Source organism: Psittacula echo (genome assembly GCF_963264785.1).
Source record: "Psittacula echo genome assembly, chromosome: 14".
Classification (NCBI taxonomy): domain Eukaryota; kingdom Metazoa; phylum Chordata; class Aves; order Psittaciformes; family Psittacidae; genus Psittacula; species Psittacula echo.
The window spans coordinates 385,441-408,440 of NC_137750.1; the positions used below are offsets into that span (position 1 = coordinate 385,441).

General features: G+C 42.6%; 2 protein-coding genes across 3 annotated transcripts in view; both read left to right on the forward strand.

Annotated features, from left to right (window-relative positions):
* FASN (fatty acid synthase) overlaps window positions 1-2,647 on the forward strand; it is a 37,142-nt gene extending 34,495 nt beyond the window's left edge. The window contains exons 41-42 of the mRNA XM_080629695.1: window positions 49-300; window positions 1,388-2,647. Coding sequence (XP_080485821.1) covers window positions 49-300; window positions 1,388-1,525 — 390 coding nt within the window. The 3' untranslated portion in view covers window positions 1,526-2,647. The remainder of the gene's footprint in view (window positions 1-48; window positions 301-1,387) is intronic.
* Window positions 2,648-5,337: 2,690 nt separating this feature from the next.
* Window positions 5,338-22,424, forward strand: DUS1L (dihydrouridine synthase 1 like). 2 transcript variants are annotated; one of them, XR_013958017.1, is made up of 14 exons: window positions 5,338-5,687; window positions 7,961-8,069; window positions 8,757-8,807; window positions 10,829-10,941; window positions 11,693-11,775; window positions 11,936-12,039; window positions 13,004-13,148; window positions 13,774-13,870; window positions 14,227-14,315; window positions 15,399-15,559; window positions 16,082-16,119; window positions 19,001-19,076; window positions 19,347-19,616; window positions 21,155-22,424. XR_013958017.1 is itself a non-coding variant. In XM_080629674.1 (13 exons), the coding sequence occupies exons 1-13, from the start codon at window positions 5,451-5,453 to the stop codon at window positions 19,505-19,507; spliced, it is 1,464 nt and encodes a 487-aa protein (XP_080485800.1). In that variant the 5' UTR covers window positions 5,338-5,450; the 3' UTR covers window positions 19,508-19,827. The 2 variants fall into 2 exon arrangements, 1 of the variants encoding a protein (XP_080485800.1); XM_080629674.1 differs by lacking the exon at window positions 21,155-22,424 and having other exon boundaries at window positions 19,347-19,827.
* Window positions 22,425-23,000: the final 576 nt, after the last annotated feature.

Genomic DNA, 23,000 nt, shown 5'->3' on the forward strand with positions numbered 1-23,000 from the left:
GATTATCAGATATTGAGACTAATGGAAAAAAAACTTTAATATTTCCAGCTGCTGGAGGTTCTTCTACCCCTGAAAGATCTGGAGGCTCGTGTGAATGCTGCTGCAGACCTGATAACTCAGACGCATGCAAACATCAATCGTGAAGCACTCAGCTTTGCTGCTGCTTCCTTTTACCATAAACTGAAGGCTGCTGACAAGTATATACCAGGGTCTAAGTATCATGGGAATGTGACACTGATGCGTGCAAAGTCTCACAGTGAATATGAAGAAGGACTGGGTGGAGACTACAGACTCTCAGAGGTCAGTCTGAGGCCCGCTGGTGACTGTTGAGGTTCTCTTGATATTTGAGGGAGCAAAAGAAAAGCATGGAAAATCATCCTTACTGCAGGGGAAAGGATGAAACCAACCTGAAAGAAATTATAATTCTGCAGCTATTGTGCTTGAAGAAGATCTTAAAGTCCCTAGAAGCAAATGAGTTGACTGGTTCCAGGCATTTTCTCAGGGTAGTGAGGGCTAGAAGGAGGTCTACCCTCTCTATTGGATAAGTGTTTCTATAGCTGGTTCTTGCAGCTCTCTGTCTAGACTTCAGATAATAAAGATGTTAAGAGTAACTTGGCAGAAGTAACTTTCAGTCTCCTGTCTCTGTAAACTCCTAAAGTTTGCCTACTGCTTGAGGGCAGACTTCTGAAGAGCAGCTGTCAGCCTTCTGACAACAGAGGTCGCTCTTCAGCTTTTAGCTTTCGGGGACCACTTTGAAGTTAGTATGTGGGTTTCTTGTGAGCCTAAAAACCTTACATTTTCAGCCCATAGTCCAAATAAGGTCACTGGTCTCTAGCCCTGTTCATGTAAAAGGGTTAAGTGTCTTACATTATTGTACAACACCAGGGAAAAGGGAGAGAGTTTCGGAACACCTGCTTCTGGTATTTCTTGTCCCTTCAGACTTCTAAGTTATGCTCATTATTGATACTAGGTTAACTCGTATGTTATTAGAGTTACATAATGACCTTAAAGGAAGATTTGATGGTGGTGGGAGAAAGATTAGGCCGAGGGGAGGGTTATTTGATTTTCGTAAGGGCTTGGAAGTAGGTATTTTATCATTCTTTGATATTGTAGGTAACTTACTCAGCATCAGATTGGCTTCTTGCCCACCTTATATTTGAGTGGGTCACCTGTCAGGCTGTCAGATTATCATGCTTTAAAACTGATTCCAAGCAATGCCCTGCAGCTGACCTATAGAAATGTGTCACAGTAAAACTGGTGCTGTTTTCAATTGAGTTTGACTGAGATAGTGGTGTAAACTATGAGTGACTTAGAAGACTGCCAAACCCAAACCAATTACCTGATTGTATATGTGACTGTAAAGCTTTTCTTTTCCATATCTATGCAGGTATGTGATGGGAAAGTATCTGTCCATATTATTGAAGGGGATCACCGCACCTTGTTGGAGGGAGATGGCGTTGAATCAATTATTGGGATCATCCACAGCTCACTGGCAGAGCCACGTGTCAGTGTCAGAGAGGGTTAACTTCTTGCTTACCACCAATGGTGAAGAAAATGCCACCAACATTCTTTGTTATGACAGATCCCAAGGAACTCTTCCTGTTGTTCAACATCTCATCTGCTCTGCTGCCAGAACTGGGAAGTCCAGCTGAACTTGATTTCTCTCTCTTGCTCATCTTTTCCTTTCCCAACTTCCATGGGTTCTCTCTCCTTCTCTTCCTATGCTTTGTTTTCCCCTAGTATCCCTGTCTGTGTTACTCTAGTGCTCCAACTCTGTCACTGTGAGGGTTGCCCGTTGATGGTTGTTCCTACACCCTTGGCAGTATGCAAAACAAATTTAGGAGTAGATTTCTTGTGCTCTATATTGTTTTTGTCTTAACAGTATTCCAAAGCATATGTGATAGCACTTGTTGACCAAGCCCAGTGAGCAGGGAGAAGAGCTGCAGCTGATTTCTGAGATACCTTTTTGTCTGTGAAGAATCTATCTGTGGCTATGTCAGAAAGAGAATTCCATTGAGGCTTTTGTAACTTTTTTTTTTTTTTCATTTGATATATTCTAAGTATTTATTATGTCAAACTAGAGACTTCTTACTTGGTTTTAATTTATCGTGGGTTATAGAAGAAAAGAAACATCCCTTTTTGGAGGGGAAAGCTTATTCTACAAGGGGAAGTTGCCTATATGTTAAACCAAAGTGCATCTTTGGAATAGTGTGGTTTCTTTTTCTTCTGTTTTTTTTCTCTTTCTCCCACTGCCCTTCCCAGTTCAGAAAGGAAAAGGTAGTAATGAGGAAGGCAGGGTTCTTGCCATCATCTGCTTTTTTGGGGGGGCGGGGGGGAGTGTAGGATGGATGCCACTGTATGGAACAGTCTTAACACTTGGTCTGATAAAAAGAAGGCAAAGCTATCCATAGGCGGTACTTTATATTTGTGCAAGGTTCTGTGCTCTGCTCTATCAGAACCTTAGTAAAGCATTAAGACTATTGCTTTACTTTTTTCTTTCCCACCTCCAGTCTTGCCACCCAACCAGACATTTGGAGTGGGAGGTAGGGGTGGGATGAAGTTCTTCAATAGTAACTTAACAAATCATCTTAACCCTGCTTTTCCATAACCAAAGTTCAGGCAAACATACAAGTATGTACCCAGAGCCCCTGTATATTTTATTTAGCACAAGGTCTTCCTAAGCTTTGTGTATTCATTTTCCTCTCAGTAATGAGACTGGAGATCCCACAAAAGTTAGCTAAGTAATCAGCTTGATGGCATGATTTTAAGACAGTACCTTTTTTAAAGGAAACTTGCATAAAATTCAGTAAACTTCTTGCCTTTGCTATGCTGAATCTGTCCTTTCCAAAATCAGTAAATCCTTACTACACTTATGATACAGAGATGTGGGTAGCAACAAAGCCCCAACTAGGAGGAGCTAATATGCCTCTCAGAACTGCTATAAATCCCCAGTTCTCTCCATCTTAATCTCCCAGTGAAGCATCCTGGTAGTACAGGAGCGTTTCAGTGACAGGAATAGATGGCTCTTCACTGCATGTTCTGACCTAGTGTCTTGCTTATGCCACCCTCTGTTGATAGTGGCTGGGTTAACTGGTTTTAGTTTTATAAAGTGTTTCTTCTGTGAAATCTGAAATAAAACCAATATAATGTCACCTTAATTTCCAAAATAAGTTGTTCTTTTTCCTTTTTTTTTTTTGTTTTGGTTTGTTGTTGGGTTTTGTGTTTGGTTTTTTTTTTAATATGTTTTGGTCTTAACAGTGTCTTTTGGGCTTTCCTAGTATTAAACAGAATTGATCACTGGTTGGCTTTTTGTCTTACTCTCTACCACCATTTTTTAATCCTGTGTTTCATCTACAAGCTCTCATTTCTTGGTATAAAGCAAAACCTGCTTCTGATATATGAGTTGGAGTCTGTAGAAATAATAATAATAAAGAAGACTACTTATTCTGGAGCATGGCTTCTTGTTGCCATGATTTTGCACACACCCACAAGCTTGAAGTGGGAACTCCCACATTCTAATCCTGACTCCACTATTGTGGTTTTAAACAAGCCATTAATGCTACTGCCTCAGTTTCCCCATTTGTAAAATGGGACTAATGGCATCTACCTCAAGTTCACTGAGAGTGTTACATAATGGGTATAAATGCTGTCAAGTTATTAGGTATGACTAGGTGTTAGGCAGTAACAGAAGGAGAGGAAATGGTTAATGTGTGAGGATGAGGTGCCTTATAGCCACAAAGAATCTAATACTGAAGAGTGGCTGTGTGAACTGGGCATATGTGAATGCTCTGGGACTTCATTATATCTGCTGCATATTATCCATGCACATCTTGGCATAGGATACTACGTAGCTGAAAACAAATGTGGTTGGTTGCTTTGTTTTAAATTTAACTCCTGGCAGTTGTAGTGAGCCTAAAAAAAAATCCCAACATTGAAAGAATTCTACTTGCCTTGGTTCAATTGAAAACCTAGAAGGAAAAAGAAAGGAGTGATTAAACTTTAAGCAGACAACTACAATAGTTCTGTGCTAAAATGTTTTAGCAAATCTTGAATGGGAGGGAGCAAGGACTAATTGCTGTTCCAGCTGTTGGCCTAGGAGGTGGATGAGTGCTCTGTATAAAGATAAAAGTTCATGGTCTCATCTAAGCAAAGCTTGAAGATAACTAGGTTTAGTAATAGAAGTTCCTCAAGGACTTCTTAACAGTCTATATGATCTCAATGTTGCTTTGGTTGCAATTTGAAAAGCAGAAGGTTGTTTTGGGTTTGATTCCCCCACCACCACCATAATTGTGTAACTATAAGCTACTGCCCTGTATCCCATTCTGCAACTGGCTGCGGAAGACAGTGTGCCAAAAATAAAAACCTTAACTAGTGCTGGTATTGCTTCTTGTTTCTCACTAGTCCATCAGATAGGCATAGGTGGAATGGTAATATACATTCTGCAAAATTGAAAACTACAGTTGCTTGTCTTGAGAAGACGAGGGCTGAAGTCCTTCGCATCTACCCTTCTATATGAAACTGAAGTGGGAGCTTCTCTTGTCAACAGCTACTCATTTTCCATTCTGCTTGTCAGCTAGCTTCTCATAGGCTTCTCTACACCAGGCTGGTCTTAATCTTGAGACTGAAAAACACAGTGCCCTGTTGGCCCTGTAAACTTAATAGGTTCACAAACACATTGCTACTCTGAAATCGTGGGCAGTATACCTTAAATCTGCAATATAGCTTTAATAGGAAAAATAAGAAAGCTATTCTTTTGTTTTCTATTCTACCATTTCCCTGAGGAGAAAGAAAATACGCCTGTCTTGCCAAAGACAATAGCTAAAATATGCAATAACTGGTGTCTGAACAGCACTACCAGACTGCTCAAGTAGAGAAGCTTTCCAGTGCTAAGGGGGAGGTCAAGTTAAACCCAAAACATTTAAGGTAGACTAGTGATAAAAGAAGCAGGTGTTTTCCTCCTGCAGTTAGTTACTTTACTGTCAGTGAAGATCAGGCCCATTGCCGGCAACTCGGCTCAAAAGAAAGGGAAAAAAAAAGCCAAACCTCAAACAAATTCTGGAGCAGGTGCTTAAGAGATGGGGGTGGGTGAAGGAGAATTAGAGAGGCCGCATGTTTAAAGTATCAGAATGGGTTGTTTATGCCTCTGGAAGTGAAGGCAATGGAAGATGGCAGCGCGACCTCCCCGCCCCACACGCCGGCCCTGCGGTTGCCTGGACTGTTCAGCGCGCGGCCCCTCCTTGCAGCGCCGCGGTTTCCGGAGGGGACGCCGCCGCGGCTGCACTGCGGAGCCGACCGGAGCGAGATGGCGGTGGCACCGTCTGGCCGCCGCCGTGCCCTGACAGGGCCCCGCGATAGCGCCCGCCTTCGGGCCTCAGGCGGCGGCTGCGAGCACCGGTGCGGCCGCGAGGGGCGGCAGCTGCCGCAGCGCCGCGCGGGCGGGCGGGCGAGAGATGCCGAAGCTGCGTGGGGAGGCCTTCTGGAGGGAGACGCTGCGGAGCGCCCACTACGTGGTGGCGCCCATGGTTGACCAGAGCGAACTGGCCTGGAGGCTGCTCAGCCGCCGCCACGGCGCCCAGCTCTGCTACACGCCGATGCTGCACGCCCAGGTCTTCCTCAGGGACGCTAACTACCGCCGCGAGAACCTCTACGACGAGGCTTGTCCCGAGGACCGTCCTCTCATCGTGCAGGTGAGTGCTGCCACTGGCGTCCGACCCGGCGCCCCGCTGCGCTCCCCGAGCGGCGGCGCCTTCCCGGTCAGCCCCAGCGCCGGAGCGGCGGCAGGCACTGCCATGAAAGGCTCCGCGGGGTTCTTGAGGTGCTCTCTTGGGTAGCGCTACGAAAGCAAGTTGGCATTGCCAAATACACCCTTGTCATCCACCCCGTTTGTGTTAACAAATCCAGACGTTTTCCAAATGCTCATGAGTTCACGCCAGTCACTGTTACTTGTATGTGGGTATATATATATGCCTGGTTATATGGGATGACAGAAATCTCATTTTCTTCCCCTAAATACTGCTAACAGTACTTAGCTCATGAAGGTGTGTTTTTCTGTTTATCCTTTGTGTAGCAAAGAGGATTTGATTATCTTAACCACAGGGGCCTGGAGCACTAGACTTCTCACAGGGTTTCAGTCCTCTACACCTCATCTTTAAACATAAGTTGTAGCTGGTCTTCTAGAGTCACGGGTTGTTCCAGATGTGATACCATTCAGGGAGGATCACAGATTTTTGAGTAGTACTCTGAAGCAATGAGCTCAGTGCATAGCTATAGAAAAAATATGCAAGGAAGATAAGACACTTTAAAGCTTGTGTTGTTTCTGCTTCTTGAGTACCTTGTGAGGTTCAGGTATGTCCCTCCACTCCATCCCAAAGAAAGAGAGGGCTGCAGAGCTGAATGCAGGGAAAGACAGCCAGCATGAGCAGAGGAATGGTGTGGTTTCCACATGTGGAGCAGTTAGAAGGGAGAGAGAAGTCTGAAAGTAAGACTGGCTTGTAGATGAATGGGAAACAAATGTTAAATAAAGGTAGCGATAAACTTTGGAAATTATTACTGTGATGGATGCTGAAAGATTATATGAGTTTAGAAAACAAATGAAGGAAAACTCTCTTGAGGGTCATTAGGTGCAGCAAACACCACTTCTGCTTCCAAAGAAGATGTTTTCTTCCAAAGGTTCAGTTTCTGCTGTTCCCTAGTCATCTGTTGTTGACCATTGTCAGAGCAGGATGAGGTGGACCTTTGTTCTGTCTCAGTAAAGCTTTGTATATTCTCCTTTTTCTAAGAGAGGTACTTTCTTTTGCCACAGAAAAATACAGGTGGCAGAGGAAGCTCTAAGCCTTTTGAACACAGATCTTCAGCTCAGGAAACTCTGTGTTCTGGGCAAGCCTACCTGAAGAGAGGCAGTTACTGTGAGCTTGCTACATTATCCTTTGCAGTGGCCACTATTGGACATAAGGCACAGAGCTAACTAGATCTTCGCTTGACCCAGTACAGCAATCCTTACCGAGTTCTGCAATATTTCTGGGCAGGTTTGGGTTTTGGTCACAGACTCTTGGAAACAGATTAAGCAGAGGTATGTCTGAGCCCTGCCAGCTCTGTGGGTTGGGGGTTTTACTGTGTAAAAATCCTCACTGATGTGGCATGGTTGGAGGCTTTCTACTGTTTTAAACATCTGAGAAGGAAATGCCTTTTCTTATTTTGGTTACATAGTTTACATAGTGCTGTAGCACTTAAGTGACATCTTCTGCTCACGTGTGTTTGAGTTTAAATCCATGTTATTTAAAGGTGTGATGGCATTAGTTTTTGTTAATAATTAATTTAAGAAAATCTGTTTAAACCATAAATGAGAATAATAGTCTGTTATTATCCTATTCAACAAAGCAGCTTCAAATTAACCTATTTTTTTCTTAATAAATGGATTTTTTGACTGTTTTACATGTAATATTAATTATATTTAAGACTGAGCATTTGACTATCACCCCAGTGTGTCTATTTCACATTCCACACTAACTTGAATTCATTTGAGAGGCAGTGGTACTTAGTTGTATCTACAAAGTTTGAATTGTCTGAAGACCCAGAGACACCACAGGTAACTCTTTTCTTCTGCACTACCTTTATGTATTAAATGCTATAGCTGTTTGTTCTACAGGGGATCTTAAGTGTTGTTCCATCTTTTTCTTGGATATTACATGTCAAATATTCTATAAATATTTGTTTGCCTCTCGAATGCTCATCTTTCTCATTTTTTCGTTTGAAGTTTGAGGACCTTTAGCAGGTGAGTGTCACAGTTTTTGTCTGTGGTGGGTTTTCTTTTTTTGGGAAATGGTGTTTGCTGTTATTAACTATGCATATTATGCCTGTTTTCTGTAGCAAGTAGATTGCTTCATAATTCTATCATAATGTGTTGTCAGTACTTCAAGAAAGCTATTGCCTAATTATTCAATTTTTTTTTTGTCTTTCTCAGTTCTGTGCCAATGACCCTGAAGTATTTGTCCAGGCAGCACTGTTGGCTCAGGATTATTGCGATGCCATAGACCTAAATTTGGGTTGCCCCCAAATGATTGCAAAGAGAGGTACGTGCAAATCTGAACCCTGCATAAATAGAGAAATGGTATGTTTCAAATGTGAATGTTGCTAGTGAAACACCAAGAGGACCAAATGAAACCAATTTTGCAACACTGCATTTAAAATTATGTTATGCAGGAACATAGAGTCTCCTGTTTCCTTGATACTTGCATGGAGTTTATTCACATTAGCATATAAAGGGATAACACCTACTGGATCCCTAAGAGGTATTGCAAAGATAGCTATGTTTGAAAACCAGAACCAGTGTTTGAAAATTTTGAATAAGTTAGGATGTTGAGATTTGTTCAGTAACTGCTCATTCCTCTTCTAAAATGTCTTTCAAAGACTAATAGGAAGTGATCAGTGGTGTACAGAGCAAATAGATCTTTCAATCTGATTGGGTTTTATCCTGAAGGGAATTTTTATACACTTGATATAAACCCCTGAAAGCTGGACTTTGAGCTGCTAGTGTCAACACAACAGCCTTAGGGAGCAGCAGTGGAAGCAGGGTGTGGGGATTCATTGTTTGTCCTGTAAATCTAGGGTGGCATGGGGAACAGAATGACTCAACTCTTCCAGTTTGGGCAGGGCAGAGCAACTCTGTTTCCAGAGGCATATGAGTGTCTGGATCTTTGTATGTGAATGTTTATGAATCTTGGTCTTCTCTAGAAGTCTGTCATGTTATTTTATCATAGGTCACTACGGAGCATTTCTGCAAGAGGAATGGGATCTTCTTCAGAGAATGAGTAAGTCTTTAAAGAGGCCTCAGTTTACAGAGACTTCACTTTGAGAGGGAATAGGATGAACTCATTACTGAGAGGAGGTGTATGGATTTGGCAGAAAGGAGGTGCAGCATGTTTCTTTGGGGAGGGTTGTGTTTGTGTTTTGTTGGTTTGGTTTGGGTGGGTTTTTTTTCTTTCTTTCTTACTGTATTCGAGTGGCACCCTCAAAATTCTTGGTAGTATCCCACTACAGACTTATTCTAGGTCTGCTAAAAGACTTTAGTACCTGAAACACTTTAGGTGAAAGTTAGTCAGTGAAGCCCCAGTCTAATGATGGCTTAATATCTCTCCAGCTCTAGAAACTAGAGTTGGAAATTCTTTATAGACTTTTTCTAGAGCCTAGAAATTCTTCCCTGTGAGGGTGCTGAGACCCTGGCACAGGATGCCCAGGGAAGCTGTGGCTGCCCCATCCCTGGCAGTGTTCAAGGCCAGGTTGGATGGGGCTTGGAGCAACCTGCTCAAGTGGAAGGTGTCCCTGCCTGTGGCCAGGGATTGGAAACAAATGATCTTTAAGGTCCCTTCCAACCCAAACCAGTCTGGGATTCTATGAAACAGCAGAACTCCCAGTGCCTTACTTTTTCACTTTGAAGTTCTCAGGAGCCAGGAGTTTTTCTACTTGAAGCCACAGCTGCCCTTTTCTGTTCAATTCAGCATACCTTTCTGTCCGCACCATAGCAAGTTATGCTTCTCTTCTAATTTGTGTAGGTTGTTTTCAGACTACTGGTAGCAGTTGTGAACAGTTTTGGGTTTTTTTTGTTCTCTTTGATACATTCAGAATTGATTTAAAAAGCAAGGTTTTAGTCATTGAGTATAGCTGAGAATGTGCTTTCACCCCACTTCAGAGCAAGTGTCTGAATTCTGTGAAGCTAGAGTACTTCTATTTGCGTTCCCTGTGGTCCAGGGAATCTTGAATGATGTTTGGCATGAAGACTGCTGAGACCCTGGAAGGCTAGACAGTGCTTTTCTGCCCAGCGTGTAATGTGGTTGTTAGGGCATCTTTCTTAGAAGTGAAAGGTACAAATCAGAACAGCCTCAAGGTGAGAAGAGACCCCAGGTCATCCAGCTGGGTGAGAATCCAGGCTGTCTAGTAAGAGAATTGTCTTATTAGGCTGTTGTATAAAAGGTGGTCAGAGCTTCCTCTTCCTCCTTCTCCCCCATCCTTTTCTGATATGATGGAGTATTCTTTTCTGCTTATGCCTGTACACACCTTAATTGTTACTTTGAAAGGGTGATAGAAAGTACCTATCAATAGGGCTCCTAGGATTTGAGTTAGAACACAGCAGGTGGCTATATTATACATCCAAGCTCTGGAAGTAAAGAGAATTTCAAGCATGCCATTGCTCAGTTTTTTTCTGTTGGCTTTGTTAGCAGTCTTTACAGTAGTTTTCCAATTTCATGCACTGTGTAAACACTATGGGAGTTTAACATGTTCTAGATTTCATCCTGATTCTGTAACCTACATTTACTATTAAACTGGGTCCACAGTTGTCAAACTCAGTTGATAAGCCTCTGTTGGCCATGGACAGGACTCTACTTGTCATGACTGTTTGTGTGAAGATTTGGAAAGAAGCAAAGCATCTCTTATAGGAAAGGTAGACAAGAGAGTATTAATGTTGTTGGCAGAGTAGGAGCAGTACAATAGGCTGTGATTACGGTAAACCCGTATCAATGATGAAGATTTGAGAGGATGGTCCTTGAAAGTGAAGGTTTGATGTGGCAGAAGCATTAGGACTGTTAAACGTTGACTATTTTATGTCTTTTTGTTAGAATGCAGATTTTGTGCTTCATGTTTTACTATTACTTGATTAACCTGTGCAATAAGGATTGCAGAGGACATTGCTGATTGTTTAAGCTGTGAGAACTGCCTAGCATTAACTTTTCAGGCTTTTTCCATACCACACCTAGTATCTTGAGGATGTTGAGGAGAGTAGGCACTTTTCATAGCATTGTGCAGCCCACTTATATGTCTTTTCAATCTTCCCCAGTTTTACTGGCTAATGAGAAGCTCTCTGTTCCCATCACATGTAAAATCCGCGTTTTCCCAGAAATTGACAAGACAGTGAAGTATGCACAGATGCTGGAGAAGGCTGGATGCCAGGTAAGGTGGCAGCTGCTCCCTGTACTCTTGCATTGGACAGGCATCTCTTTGTAAAGCATCTGGTGACCAAATCTTGGATTACGGTGGAGATGAATAGGCTGCGTCATTTTACAAACAGGAAAAATGGGATGCAGAGAGACTTTATATATTTGCCGTTGTAGGCAGCAGGCCAATAGTGTGATACAGAAGACATCATGATTTCAGAGTCTCTCTTGTAATCACTGCACAGGGTGGCATCCTTCACTCTGGCTGAGCATCTCAGTCTAACGTAGTGCTGCAGGAGGCAGTGGGAGTGCATGAAATCCACAGGGCTATAATAAAAACCTAGTATCAAAGATGACTGCCACTGTTGAGGAAATAGGCAGCTTTCTAGGAGTTAACTCTGGTTAAATAGGAAGAGACACTGTGGTTAGAACCAAAACTGACAGTGTTCAGACCTTCTGCTGAGGAGCAAGCCAGATCAATATACCACAAATTCCAAAGTGAATCACGAATAGGAGCCAATAGAGGAGTAAATCTGTAGGTTCTCCCAAGATACGATCTTGTCATGCTCTGGAATAGCAAGCTGTAAGAAGCCCAAGACCATGCCATGGTAGGTGTGCTGCTGACACCTTTCTGTGATACCAAAGTCATTGCACTGTTAAAATATTCAGTGGCATCCATGAAGTGTATGGGGTGAAAGGAAATTTTTGTCAGTTGGTTTGTCCAGTGGTTCATGCACATGAAAAGTAAATGTAACTTTGTGTTCTAGCTGCTGACTGTGCATGGCCGTACTAAAGAACAGAAGGGACCGCTTGCTGGTGTGGCGTCCTGGGAGCACATTCAGGCTGTCAGGTCAGTGAGCAGTGCTCATCTCGCTGGAATTCTGCTAACAGATGATGAAGGTAGATTTTAAGTGGATTAAAGAGCAAACAAGTCTGTGTGTGACAGCAGTAGAATTGCTGGGTTGACTCTAATTCTCAATTTTATGCATCTGTTTTATTCACTGGTATAGAAAAGCTGTAAGCATTCCTGTATTTGCAAATGGAAACATCCAGTGTCTCAGTGATGTTGAAGAATGTATCCGTAAGACAGGAGTGCATGGTGTCATGAGTGCAGGTAAATAAAATGAATTTTTACTCAGGTGAGAATACATATACAAACTATTTCTTACTCTCTTAGCAGCCCCATATACATTCATTAAAAGCTTATGTCAGACTGACTTGGTGAACAGCTTTGATTGAAAGCTGAGTGGCCATTCTCCCTCTTCTTAGACTGGCCATCTCTTACCAGGACCAGGAATCACTTAAAATATGTAAGAATTGCTATGCTGGACTTCTAGTACCATTGAGTGGACAGCTCAAATCTAACTACTTGACAAAGGCATATGGAACTCCTGTTGTCCTGGAATATTTTCATGACATCTGTTAATCAATGCAACAGTTTTTGAATGGATCTTGATGCAGGACGTGCATCCACTGATTAATATTCCTGTAGATGTTTCATGTTGGGTTGGGACAAGAAAGAATTGGCATAGCTTCCTACAGGAAGAGTTAGGACAGACATCAGAAAAAGCTTTCAATCACTTGCACAGTTAAATCAATGAAACATTTTCTGGGAGGTTGTAGAATCTTATTCTTAGAAAATACAGAAGCTTTTGAAGCTAATAGAGAAAAGCGTAGTGAGAAACAGTATCTGTAAACTTAGACCAGATGAATGTTAAGACAGACATAAGATAAGACATCCACTGTCCAAGTATTTAACAACTGGGCAACAAAAGCAATGATTTTTCTATTTGTCAATTTTTTTTACTGTCTTTGTGTTAAGATCGGATGCCTTTCTGGAAAATGTACTTTAATTAGATATGAGCTATTTGGCTCAATTAAGAACTGTATAGTCACATGTAGTATCCTGAGGTCAGACTAGAGTTTTATGTACCCTGTGTTCCTCTTTGAGTACATGGGTGATGTGCCTGTGTCTGGCTGGTGGAATCACAACAGAGCTGATCAAGCTCCAGAGCCTAGTTCTTGTTTTCTGTTTCAATCCTGAAATGGAAGTTTGAGTATTTCTTTTCATTCCCTAGAAGGTAATCTCCATAACCCAGCTTTGTTTGAGGGCCGAAACCCATTGGTGTGGGAGATGGCTGAGGAGTATCTGGAGATAGTGCAGAAGTACCCTTGTCCATTGTCTTATGTTAGGGCTCATCTCTTCAAGCTCTGGCATCACACGTGAGTATCTCCAGAGAACTCTTCATGTTTTCAGGGCTCATCTTGCTTAGCAAGTGTCTGGGTTTTCTAGACAAGGATTTGTTTGGCCAGAATGAGTATGCTGTAAGGTTTTCTTTCGTGGACCTGGCTGGACAGAATGTGGGCTGAGGCCTTTACCCTTCACTGCATATCTGGAAAACAGGGCATGGGGAATGAATGACTTACCATAAGATAACTAGGGTGTGAGCTCACAGTATGTCAACTACCATGTGGTAATTGCCCAGATGCACATAGGCACTTTGTGGCAAACATGAGTTAACTAACTCCTTGTTCAGTGTGAGGCAACTTGTCTTTCATTTATTGTGGAGTAAGAGCATGGCCATGGGCAGTTACTGAGGAGTAGCTGATGCACTGTGTATTCATGTTAGCTTATCTCAAAGTACCTTGGTTGTGTGTCAAGTATTTATTTGGAAAAGAGTAAGTGGGTAGGTGTGGTTTTCTCTGGACTTACACAAAAGAAGATAAGCTTCTACCAAAGGCAAGTGCAGCAAGAGAAATCTGTGAAAAGCTTTTATAAATATATTTTCAGTTGATCTCAGTGTAGAAATAATGAATAAAATGACTTGATGTTTGGGATTTGCCTCAGGCTTCAAGTTTACCAGCAACTGCGTGAAGAATTAGCAAAAGTGAAGACTCTAGAGGGCATTGTAGATGTCAACAGGGAGCTGAAACTACGATGCCAGGTACTAAGATGGGTCCTAATCTCCCAGAACAACACCGTCTGCACTTGGTGGGAACTTACCTTGTATGTCATACAGTTGATGTCTGTTAGTCACTTCATTGAAACTTTGTGGCTTACCAACCTTGATGTTGGTAGTTTACTACAGTAGCAACCCCCGAAGTCTGAACAGTTTTACACAGGATTTAAGAGTTACAAGTCTGCTTCAATTAATCTCTCTTAGTAGAAGTTTTTTGCCTATATTTAACTGTCAGTAACTGTCACTTTAAATTCCAATTTGTGGTTTCCTGAAGTTTGAAGTATTATTTAAGAGTGTTGCGTGAGAACTTCAGGAAAACTGACTGTAACTCTATACTGCAGGAAGAAATAGCTAATCAGAAAGAAGGAGAAAAGCCAAAAGAAGGGTTGCCTTTCTTCCACTGGATCTGTCAGCCATACATCAGACCAGGGTAAGTTAGTTATTTTAACATGGACAGAGACCCATAGGCCTTTCCCACCTATCCTATCAGTACAGGGCCACCCAAATCTGTTCTAGGAGCTTATATTAATTTGAAAATAAATTAAGACTTTGGATTGGTTTTGTTCTCATTTCTTTTTTTCTAGATTATTGCTTTGTTCATGGGGATATTGCTCATTGTATGCATCTTCTCCTTTAGAGCCTTCTCAGATTTTTCTCTCTCTGGAAAGTAAAAACCAGTAATTCCTCTGCAGAGCAGAAAGAGAATCTGATGAGCAACAAATACGCTACCTGACAGTACTTTATTTTTATATGTAACATGGATGTTGCTGATAACTGCCAGGGTAGCAAAGATGAGAACTAAATTGTATTCTATAAAGGATGCTTGTGTTGTATGGATGGACTTCTCAGATAACTTACTCTCTTTCTGTTGTGAAAATTGGGCTGAAGACAGTGTGTCTGTTACTAATAGCCAATGATAACAAAAAAGTTCACTTTTTTCTATTCCACTTCTATGGGCAGTGACACTTCCCTGTAATTTCGCCAGAATCATAGAATCATAGAATAGTTAGGGTTGGAAAGGACCTTAAGATCATCTAGTTCCACCGCCCCTGCCGTGGGCAGGGACACCTCCCACTAAACCATGCCACCCAAGGCTCTGTCCAACCTGGCCTTGAACACCACCAGGGATGAAGCATTCACAACTTCCCTGGGCAACCCATGCCAGTGCCTCACCACCCTTACAGTAAAGAATTTCTTCCTTAGATCCAATCTAAACTTCCCCTGTTTAAGTTTTAACCCGTTACCCCTTGTCCTATCACTACAGTCCCTGATGAATAGTCCCTCCCCAGCATCCTTGTAGGCCCCCTTCAGATACTGGAAGGCTGCTATGAGGTCTCCACACAGCCTTCTCTTCTCCAGGCTGAACAGCCCCAAGTTTCTCAGCCTAAGCCCCAAATTTCTCAGCCTAATAGAAAAGTTTAGAGTTTACCCAGATTTAAGTAAACCACAACAGCATCTGGGGATCACCTGCTTGTTCACTACAGCCAATTTATGATGATATTCCCTGTTTCAGGCCAAAGAAGAGATGCAAGGAGAATGGAGCCAGTGAAAAAGGTGCGCGAGGAAAACGTGCTTTGGAAGAGGAGGAAGATGGAAATGCCGAGCTTCTGTCAAAGAATAAACAAAAAAAGAAGTTGAGAAATCCAAATAAAAGCTTTGATCCATCTTTAAAACGTAAGTTCCATTTATTGGATTAATGCATGGAAAGTTGCTGATATCACATTTGACATAGATAGCCACTGTTTATTTCCCTTGTTCATGTAGTTGTAGAAATTCCTTAAAATAGGGAGGATCACTGGGAAATTTCGGTGGTAGGCAATGTGATTCAGATTATGTTCATTAGTAAAGAAAACAAGGATTAAAGAAATAGGTCACTGATCCACTATAATCATCTGTTTAAGATCAGAATGCTTTTACAAACTGAATTTTAGCTGTCACTAATATTTGAAATTGCCTGTACCTTTCAAGCAGTTGTCCTCCTCTCTTACACTTGAGAATTAAAATTTTCCATGTTTTGATTTAGCTTAGAGGCACTTAAAAAGTCCTTGACCTTTACACTCTTCTTTGAGGTACTGTATTTTAATTTTAAAAAGTCTCTCTCACTAGAGAAGTGCCAAGCTGGTGCTGCTTTGTTTGGGTTGGTTTACTTTCTTCAACATGAAAATACCATTGCTGAAATCCTCTCTCTTCTTCTAGCCAAATATGCAAAATGTGATCAATGTGGAAACCCTAAGGTAAGTCAATGCCAGTGGTCCATTAGAGCATTTCTGTTAAATGGAAATTAAATGTCCATGAAGTGGTCAATGGCTCAATGTCCAAATGGAGAACAGTGATGAGTGGCATCCCACAGGGGTCCACACTGGGACCAGTACTGTTTAATGTCTTCAGCAGTGACGTAAGTCTGTGGGATAGAGGGCACCCTCAGCAAGTTTGCAGATGACATGAAGCTGAGTGGTACGGTTGACACTCCTGAGGGAAGGGATGCCCTCCAGAGAGACCTGGACAAACTCAAGAACTGGGCCTATGTGAACCTCATGAAGTTCAACAAGGCCAAATGCAAGTTCCTGCATCTGGGCTGGGGCAACCCCTGGTATCAATACAGACTGGGGCTGAGGGGATTAGGAGCAGCCCTGGGGAGAAGGACTTGGGGGTGCTGGTGGATGAAAAGCTGGACATGAGCAGGCAATGTGCACTTGCAGCCCAGAAGGCAAATTGTATCTGGGGCTGCATCCAGAGGCACATGGCCAGTAGGTCAAGGGACATGATTCTGCCCCTCTGCTCTGCTCTAGCAAGCCCTCACTTGAAGTACTGCATCCAGGTCTGGAGTCCTCAGCACAGGAAAGACATGGACTTGTTGCAGCAAGCCTAGAGGGGGGCTACAAAAGTGGTCAGAGGATTGGAGCACCTCTCTGTGCGGAAAGCCTGAGAGAGCTGTGGTTGTTCAGCCTGGAGAAGAGAAGACTTTGGGGAGACCTTATTGTAACCTTTCAGTACTGAAAGAAGACTTACAAGAAAGGTGGTAACAGGCTTTTTAGTAGGGTCTGTTACAATAGGGCAAGAGTTCATGGTTTTACTCTAAAAGAGGGCAGATTCACACTAGGTATACGGAAGTAATTTTTTACCATGAGGGTGGAGAAACACTGGCACAGGTTCCCCAGAGAGGTGGTATATGGCCCATTCCAGGGAGGGTCAGGTTGGATGGGGCTCTGAGCAACCTGATCTAGAGAAAGATGTCCCTGCTCACTGCAGGGTGGTTGGAATAGATGACTTTTAAAGGTCACTTCCAATCCAAACTATTCTGTGATTCTGAATCCTGAGGTAGGTCCATGACAGTGTTCAGTAATGCACACATACCAAGTCCTGCTGATACATAGGGGGGAAAAGTCAGTTCATACTTGGGCAAAAGCCTCTTAACTATTAACCATAAGCAGAGGTAAAGGTGCTGCACAAAAACCACTACCATACGTAGGGTCTTTGAGATCATTTGTCTTCCTTTCCAAAAAAGTGCAGTCTTACTGCGGAGGGTATTTATCACTAAGGCAGTTGAGTGTGTCAGATGAACTTCCCAAGATCTCCTGGAAACAAATCTCCAGACTCCCAGTAATTACACTATATATTCTACTGTGAAATTCTAAACAAACCCCCTTTTACTACGGTTAGTGGTGGGTGGTGGTTTTCTGCAAGGATCGAGAATTTTAATAACTGGTGTAATTACTAATGCAAATACTTTCAATGTCATGGCAGTATAGCCTGTAGCAAGTGTCAGGCAGCAATCTCTTGCTTTTGCATCTATGCCCTTAATCAGAAAAAGAATGAGCTCATTTTTCTCAGCTCTGTTTTTGCTAGCAGATTCACATCAACTTTCGCCATTAGTGATGTTAAACAAATTGTTTTCCAGGTTGTGTACAGCATATGTATTTTTGAAACTTGAAATATTTTATATGTGAAAAGAGTTCATTGGGGTCTTGTTTGGTTGGGGATTTTTGTTTATTTCCTCTTGGGGACCATAGGTATTTCCTTGACAGGGAGATGTTGCTAAACTGTATGAGCAGAGTATATTTATTGCTGCTAATATACCTGGGCATGCAAGGTATATTAGCAAGCAGGGTGTAAAATGCAAGCAATAATTTTGAGTTCTAGCTGAAAAAGTAGCATTACAGCATGTGGTGGTGTTCCTTTTTGTAACAGTTGTAGCACCTTAAAACCAGCAGCTAGGGCTCAATTTGGAGCTGCAGCTACAGGAGACAGTGTATTTCTTGCTCTGTTCACTGCTGGGAGAACACTGAGCACTCAGCTGGCCTGCTTTCATAAGCCACCCTGTTTCATTGCTAATCCAGGTGACAGTGCTTGATGCGTCAACAGACCTGTCTGAAGCTGGGCTTAGTCTCATTTTTGTTTTGCTCTTACATCACTGTAATGGTGCAGACAGCCCTTGAAATCTTGTGACTGGGCCTATTTTATTTCCCTCCCCAAGATCATGTGTTTCTAAGCTGTGTCATGGAATTCAGGGAAAACAAAACAAAGCATGAACCAAAGCACTGTAGCCACCCAGATTGCTAAATGCAAGTGTCAGCTTTCCAAGACTCAACTGGTGCTGTCCCCTAAGGGTCATACATTATATTTTAATGTATACTCAGGTACATTTTTAAGCTGCAAGTAGGGAAATAATTCCTGTGGTAACATTTACTTTAGGCATAGCTACAGATGGTAGCAAACATGTCAGGCACCATGCTTCACATCTACTTTTGGAGAGAACTACAGGCAGCTCACATGCGATAAACGTCACAGTGCTGTTCCAAAGTGCTGACGGCACTTACCTGCTTGTGTTATGCAGCTCAGGCAGAAGCTGAATCTGGAATTTTTGTTTGTCTTGGTTTGGGGTATTGTTTTTCGGTTTTGGTTTTTGTTCTCTATGTAGAGTTGATAGCTGGGGCTCCCGCCACATACAACATCAGTTCTGTCATCTTCATTAGACTGAGGTGTGACTGCCTAATACACAAGTTCACGATATTTTTCCAAGGTCTGAATGGGCAGAGCTGTATTGGTGTTGCTTACTGTAGTAAACGCTAATAATTTTATTTTGACTGATCCTAGCTTCTTTATCCCCCACCCCAGGGCAATAAATGTGTGTTTAACATGTGCCGAGGCTGCTGTAAGAAAAGTGCATTCAAAGCAACAGCAGACTGCCCAGGTAAGTGCAGCTTCCTTCAAGTCACTGAGCAAATGTTTCATCTCCTGTGTGTGTTCATTGATTTAAACTTGGTTGGTTTTTTTTTTGGGGGGGGAGGGGGGAAGAGGAGGGGAGGAGCTGGCAGTGTTAAAATCTACAGCCATGGGGTGCAGTTTCCAGACTATGAGAACCCATTCTTTGCAACTGCAAGGAATGAGCTGTTCTGTTTACCAGTGCAGTCATCTCATTTCAGGTTGGTTTGTTTGTTTTTCCCCATTCTTGCTTCTTCAGGTCATGGCTTACTTTTTAAGACCAAATATGAAAAATCCCTTTCATGGCAGAGTAGTCAAAGAGTAATTCAAAACCCAGAGGTCAATCGGAGAGGAGATGTAGATGTGGGGGAGACTGCTGTACTGAAGGAGGCTGGTGACAGTGCAGTGTTGAAGCTTTGACAATGCCCGGTTAAAGAGCTCTGCCAGACCTCTGCTTCCCTGGGCCAAGGAACGTGCCGTCTCCAGCTCACTGTCAGCTGAGCAAACTTGTTCTGCAGATTTATTTTAAGTAAGTTCTTGAAAAGTTTTAAGTAAAATACTGCTTTCTCAGGGAATTATCCTGCTTTTGAAATAAAAAGGGTACAATTAAATTTCTCATGCTGTGTTTTAAAGAATGAAAATGCTGCATTTTTTGGGTGGGGGCAACCTATATAAGCTGCCATCACAATCAGCCTCTTGTATGTTTGTTAACCCTTCATCTCCTGTTTTTAATATTGGGGAATAAATTTCTTGTATTAGACCAGCCTTCTGGTGTGCTAAAAACAGTAATGTCAATGACTTCTTCACTAGCAGAAAACGCATCACATTTGTCTGAGCTTCCACAGGCCACGTTTTCAAATGCAAAAAAGAATCTAGCTGTACTTTGAAAATGTGAATGTAAAAGTACAAGATGCTGCTGTAACGACATTGTGTATTAACAATTATTAGTTTTCTACAGTACAAAGCTTAACTGTCTCCCATGAGACGAAGGTTGGGGCAAAATGAAATCTCTATAATAGAGAGGGTTGTCAGAAACTTAAGTCAGAACCAAGTTCATGAACTTTTCTCTGCTCAAGGTCTCAAACTTAACTATATGATCATGCTTTCCCCTTCCCACCTCATAAGTTCTGTGAGAAGTGTGTCAAAACTAGACACAGGTCTCTATACATGCAAAACCCCTATCTGGCTTTTACCCTTTTGTCCCCATGGGCTCTGTGTGTCTCCCTAGGCATTTGGCCTGTGTAGCCTTACAGTGTTTGGGATGCAGTAAAGAATGTCAGCAGCCAAAAAACCCAAACCAGTCCAAAAAACCCACAGCAGTGGTACACAAGTCTTTAATAGACTTAAAAAATGGAAGTCAGGCCATCCCATACTTAAGCTAGAATAAGTAACTAAAGCTTAGCTCAGCTTTGAAAATTTATCTCCTTGTGGCCTGTTTGCTGAATGCTGTTTCCGTCACTGCATGCTCCAGCATATGCTGCAGTGTGAGCAGCTTTTCTTCAGAGGTACTGGCACTGTCTCAGTGCACAAAAAGCAGCAGGTCTGTTAATACTTTCTTGTCACTTGTAGCCTACTGAAGGGGACAAAGCAATGATGCATTGTGAAGCCTGTTAACTGTGCAGTCTAGCCCTGCCTGGTCTGGCAAAGCTGGCATGTTATGAACAAAACCTTTGTAGCAGTAGTGCTCACAACTCTAAAATCAGTAGGTCTTAAACTACTGTTCCTCCAAGGGAAGTGGTGAAGAGAAGGAGGGAAGTGGAAAGGGTAGGAGAAAGGCATGAGGCAGGGGGCACGATGACAGTTATGTGCCTGGCCTGGTCCAAAGCAACTGTTCCTGCCCATCCCAAAAGGCTTGTCTGCAACTGAGAGCATCAGGCCCTGAGGGGATGGTAGTTGCCCACAACCCAAACCTCTGCGTCACATGGCCAGACCACCAGGAGGTGTGGTGTATGTTCGTGAGCACTGCTAGGCTAAATGTGCCTGGTTTAAGCCACTCACTTTGCCTCCACGGAGGCAGGTTTTAGTCATAATCAGTCTTTTGTTTTTTTTTTTTTTAATTTATTCTAGGTTGGTGTGTAACAATTCCCCAACAGCTCCTGCAGCTTTTACTGGCCAGTGACAAGAAATTATCCTGTGGTTGAGTTCTGAGTCTTGCAAGCACATATAGCAAGCAAAAGGCCAACACAGTGGACCACTGTACAGTATGTAGTAATGCATTCTGAGAGCATACTCTGTATTACCACTTTCTGGTCTACAGTTTGAGGGTTTGGCTGGGTGAGGGGGCCATTTGTGTTCTTATACTCTTGTGTTCAGCCTGTGCCACAGAACCTCCACAGGTTGGAGCTGACTTAGGTGTGTACCTTCCGTAAATTCGAAATAAAAATAGGTAATTTAGCAGAGATAGAGCTGTTTTGAACACAACTGGAAGGACCGAAGCCAGGAAGGAGACTTTTATGGTTTCCTTCCTTGATGCTTCATCTGCCTGACACTTGTTTTTCTAGAATGTCAGCTGCAGATATTCCCCCTTGGAAGTTATGCTGGATCTGAAAGGAAATGCACTGGAAACCCAGCGCCCAGAATACCAGGTCTGCATTACTGAACAGTAATAGTCCAAAAACCCAAAGTGCCTCCAAGGTCAGGAACCAAAGGCAGCACTAGGCCCCTGAGACCCCAGGGCGAGCCCTTCCCTGCCCCTGCAACAGAGGGGGCAAGCCTGGTATTTTTTTAATGCCAGAAACACTTGGAGGCCTCAGGAGCTGAAGCAAGGCCCCGACCGGGCTAAAACCCATTCTGAACACAGGGTTTTTTTGACTTCGCAATGACCCTTCACTGCTTATGCACACACGCGTATGTACATGTTCATGCATGCACATGTACATCCCCTTGAGCTCTGCAAGCTCAGTTTCTATTTCCTAACCTGCATTACGAACTATGTTACAGTTTGCAGTCCTGAGTTCACACATGGACAGTGTGCTGAAAACTGAACTAGCAGCTCAGTACTACCCTGAACTGCTAGTAGCTGTAAACTTAGTCAATCCATGGAGAAACATTCTCATTCAAAACATTAACAAGAGAGCCCATAAGCAAGATTAACAGATCCCTAAACAGAGACCACATGCGAAGCAGAGGCCTTGGCCTACCCTTATGTCAACCACCCTTATGCTCACTTGCATCTATGCTGTGTTCATACATGAAACATACCATTTCTTAAGGCACCTTCCCTATCACATGAGCATATGCATCTTGATCTCTTTAGACATTTGGCTACATCTAGCTTGCCTTTATCTAGCTGTTCCCATGCACCAAGTCCTCTAGAGGGACCACAAGAGCTAAGAACTTCATATCCATTTTGGAGGCTGGACTTGAATGCTGGCTAACATAAATGTGGCCTTCTACAGATTATGACAATAAAAGTAGTTCCAACTCTCCTGCTAAGTCTTCCCATTTCATTTGCTTGTTACTTGAACAAAATATTTTCCATTATGTTATTGGAATAGCATCTTCCAACTCTAAATCAGCTCATCAACCACGACTTTCAGCAGCTTTCATCATTTCTGACTACCCTTGTATTCAGGTCAAGTTAAGCTACTAAGCTGGCAGATGTTACTTAGCTTGCCTTGTGAATTGGAACTAGCACAGAAAGCAAGGGGGAGGGAAGCTTGTGGCAGGCACCCAAGAGCCCAGCCAGTAGTGTGGGAGAACCGTGTTTAAAAATGCTTCTGTGCCTTATTTGAATATGGGAACTTGGAACCACATCTCCCACCTCTTGTGGAAATGTTCACTTCTTCCCTCACACAGGCACACACTTTAAAGCTGTCAAGTATTCCAAGTTCCCTGGTCTGTTTGAAAAGCCCCTCTTATAATAAAAAGCTAAATGTTAATTATTATGGAATTTCAAACTGCTTATCTGAAC

Bases quoted from the DNA above. Each gene is read 5' to 3' on its own strand.
- DUS1L (XM_080629674.1), top strand. From the start codon at position 5,451: ATGCCGAAGCTGCGTGGGGAGGCCTTCTGGAGGGAGACGCTGCGGAGC. The intron at 5,688-7,960 runs GTGAGTGCTGCC...TGTCTTTCTCAG, and splicing joins ACCGTCCTCTCATCGTGCAG to TTCTGTGCCAATGACCCTGA. The intron at 12,040-13,003 runs GTAAATAAAATG...TTCATTCCCTAG, and splicing joins GCATGGTGTCATGAGTGCAG to AAGGTAATCTCCATAACCCA.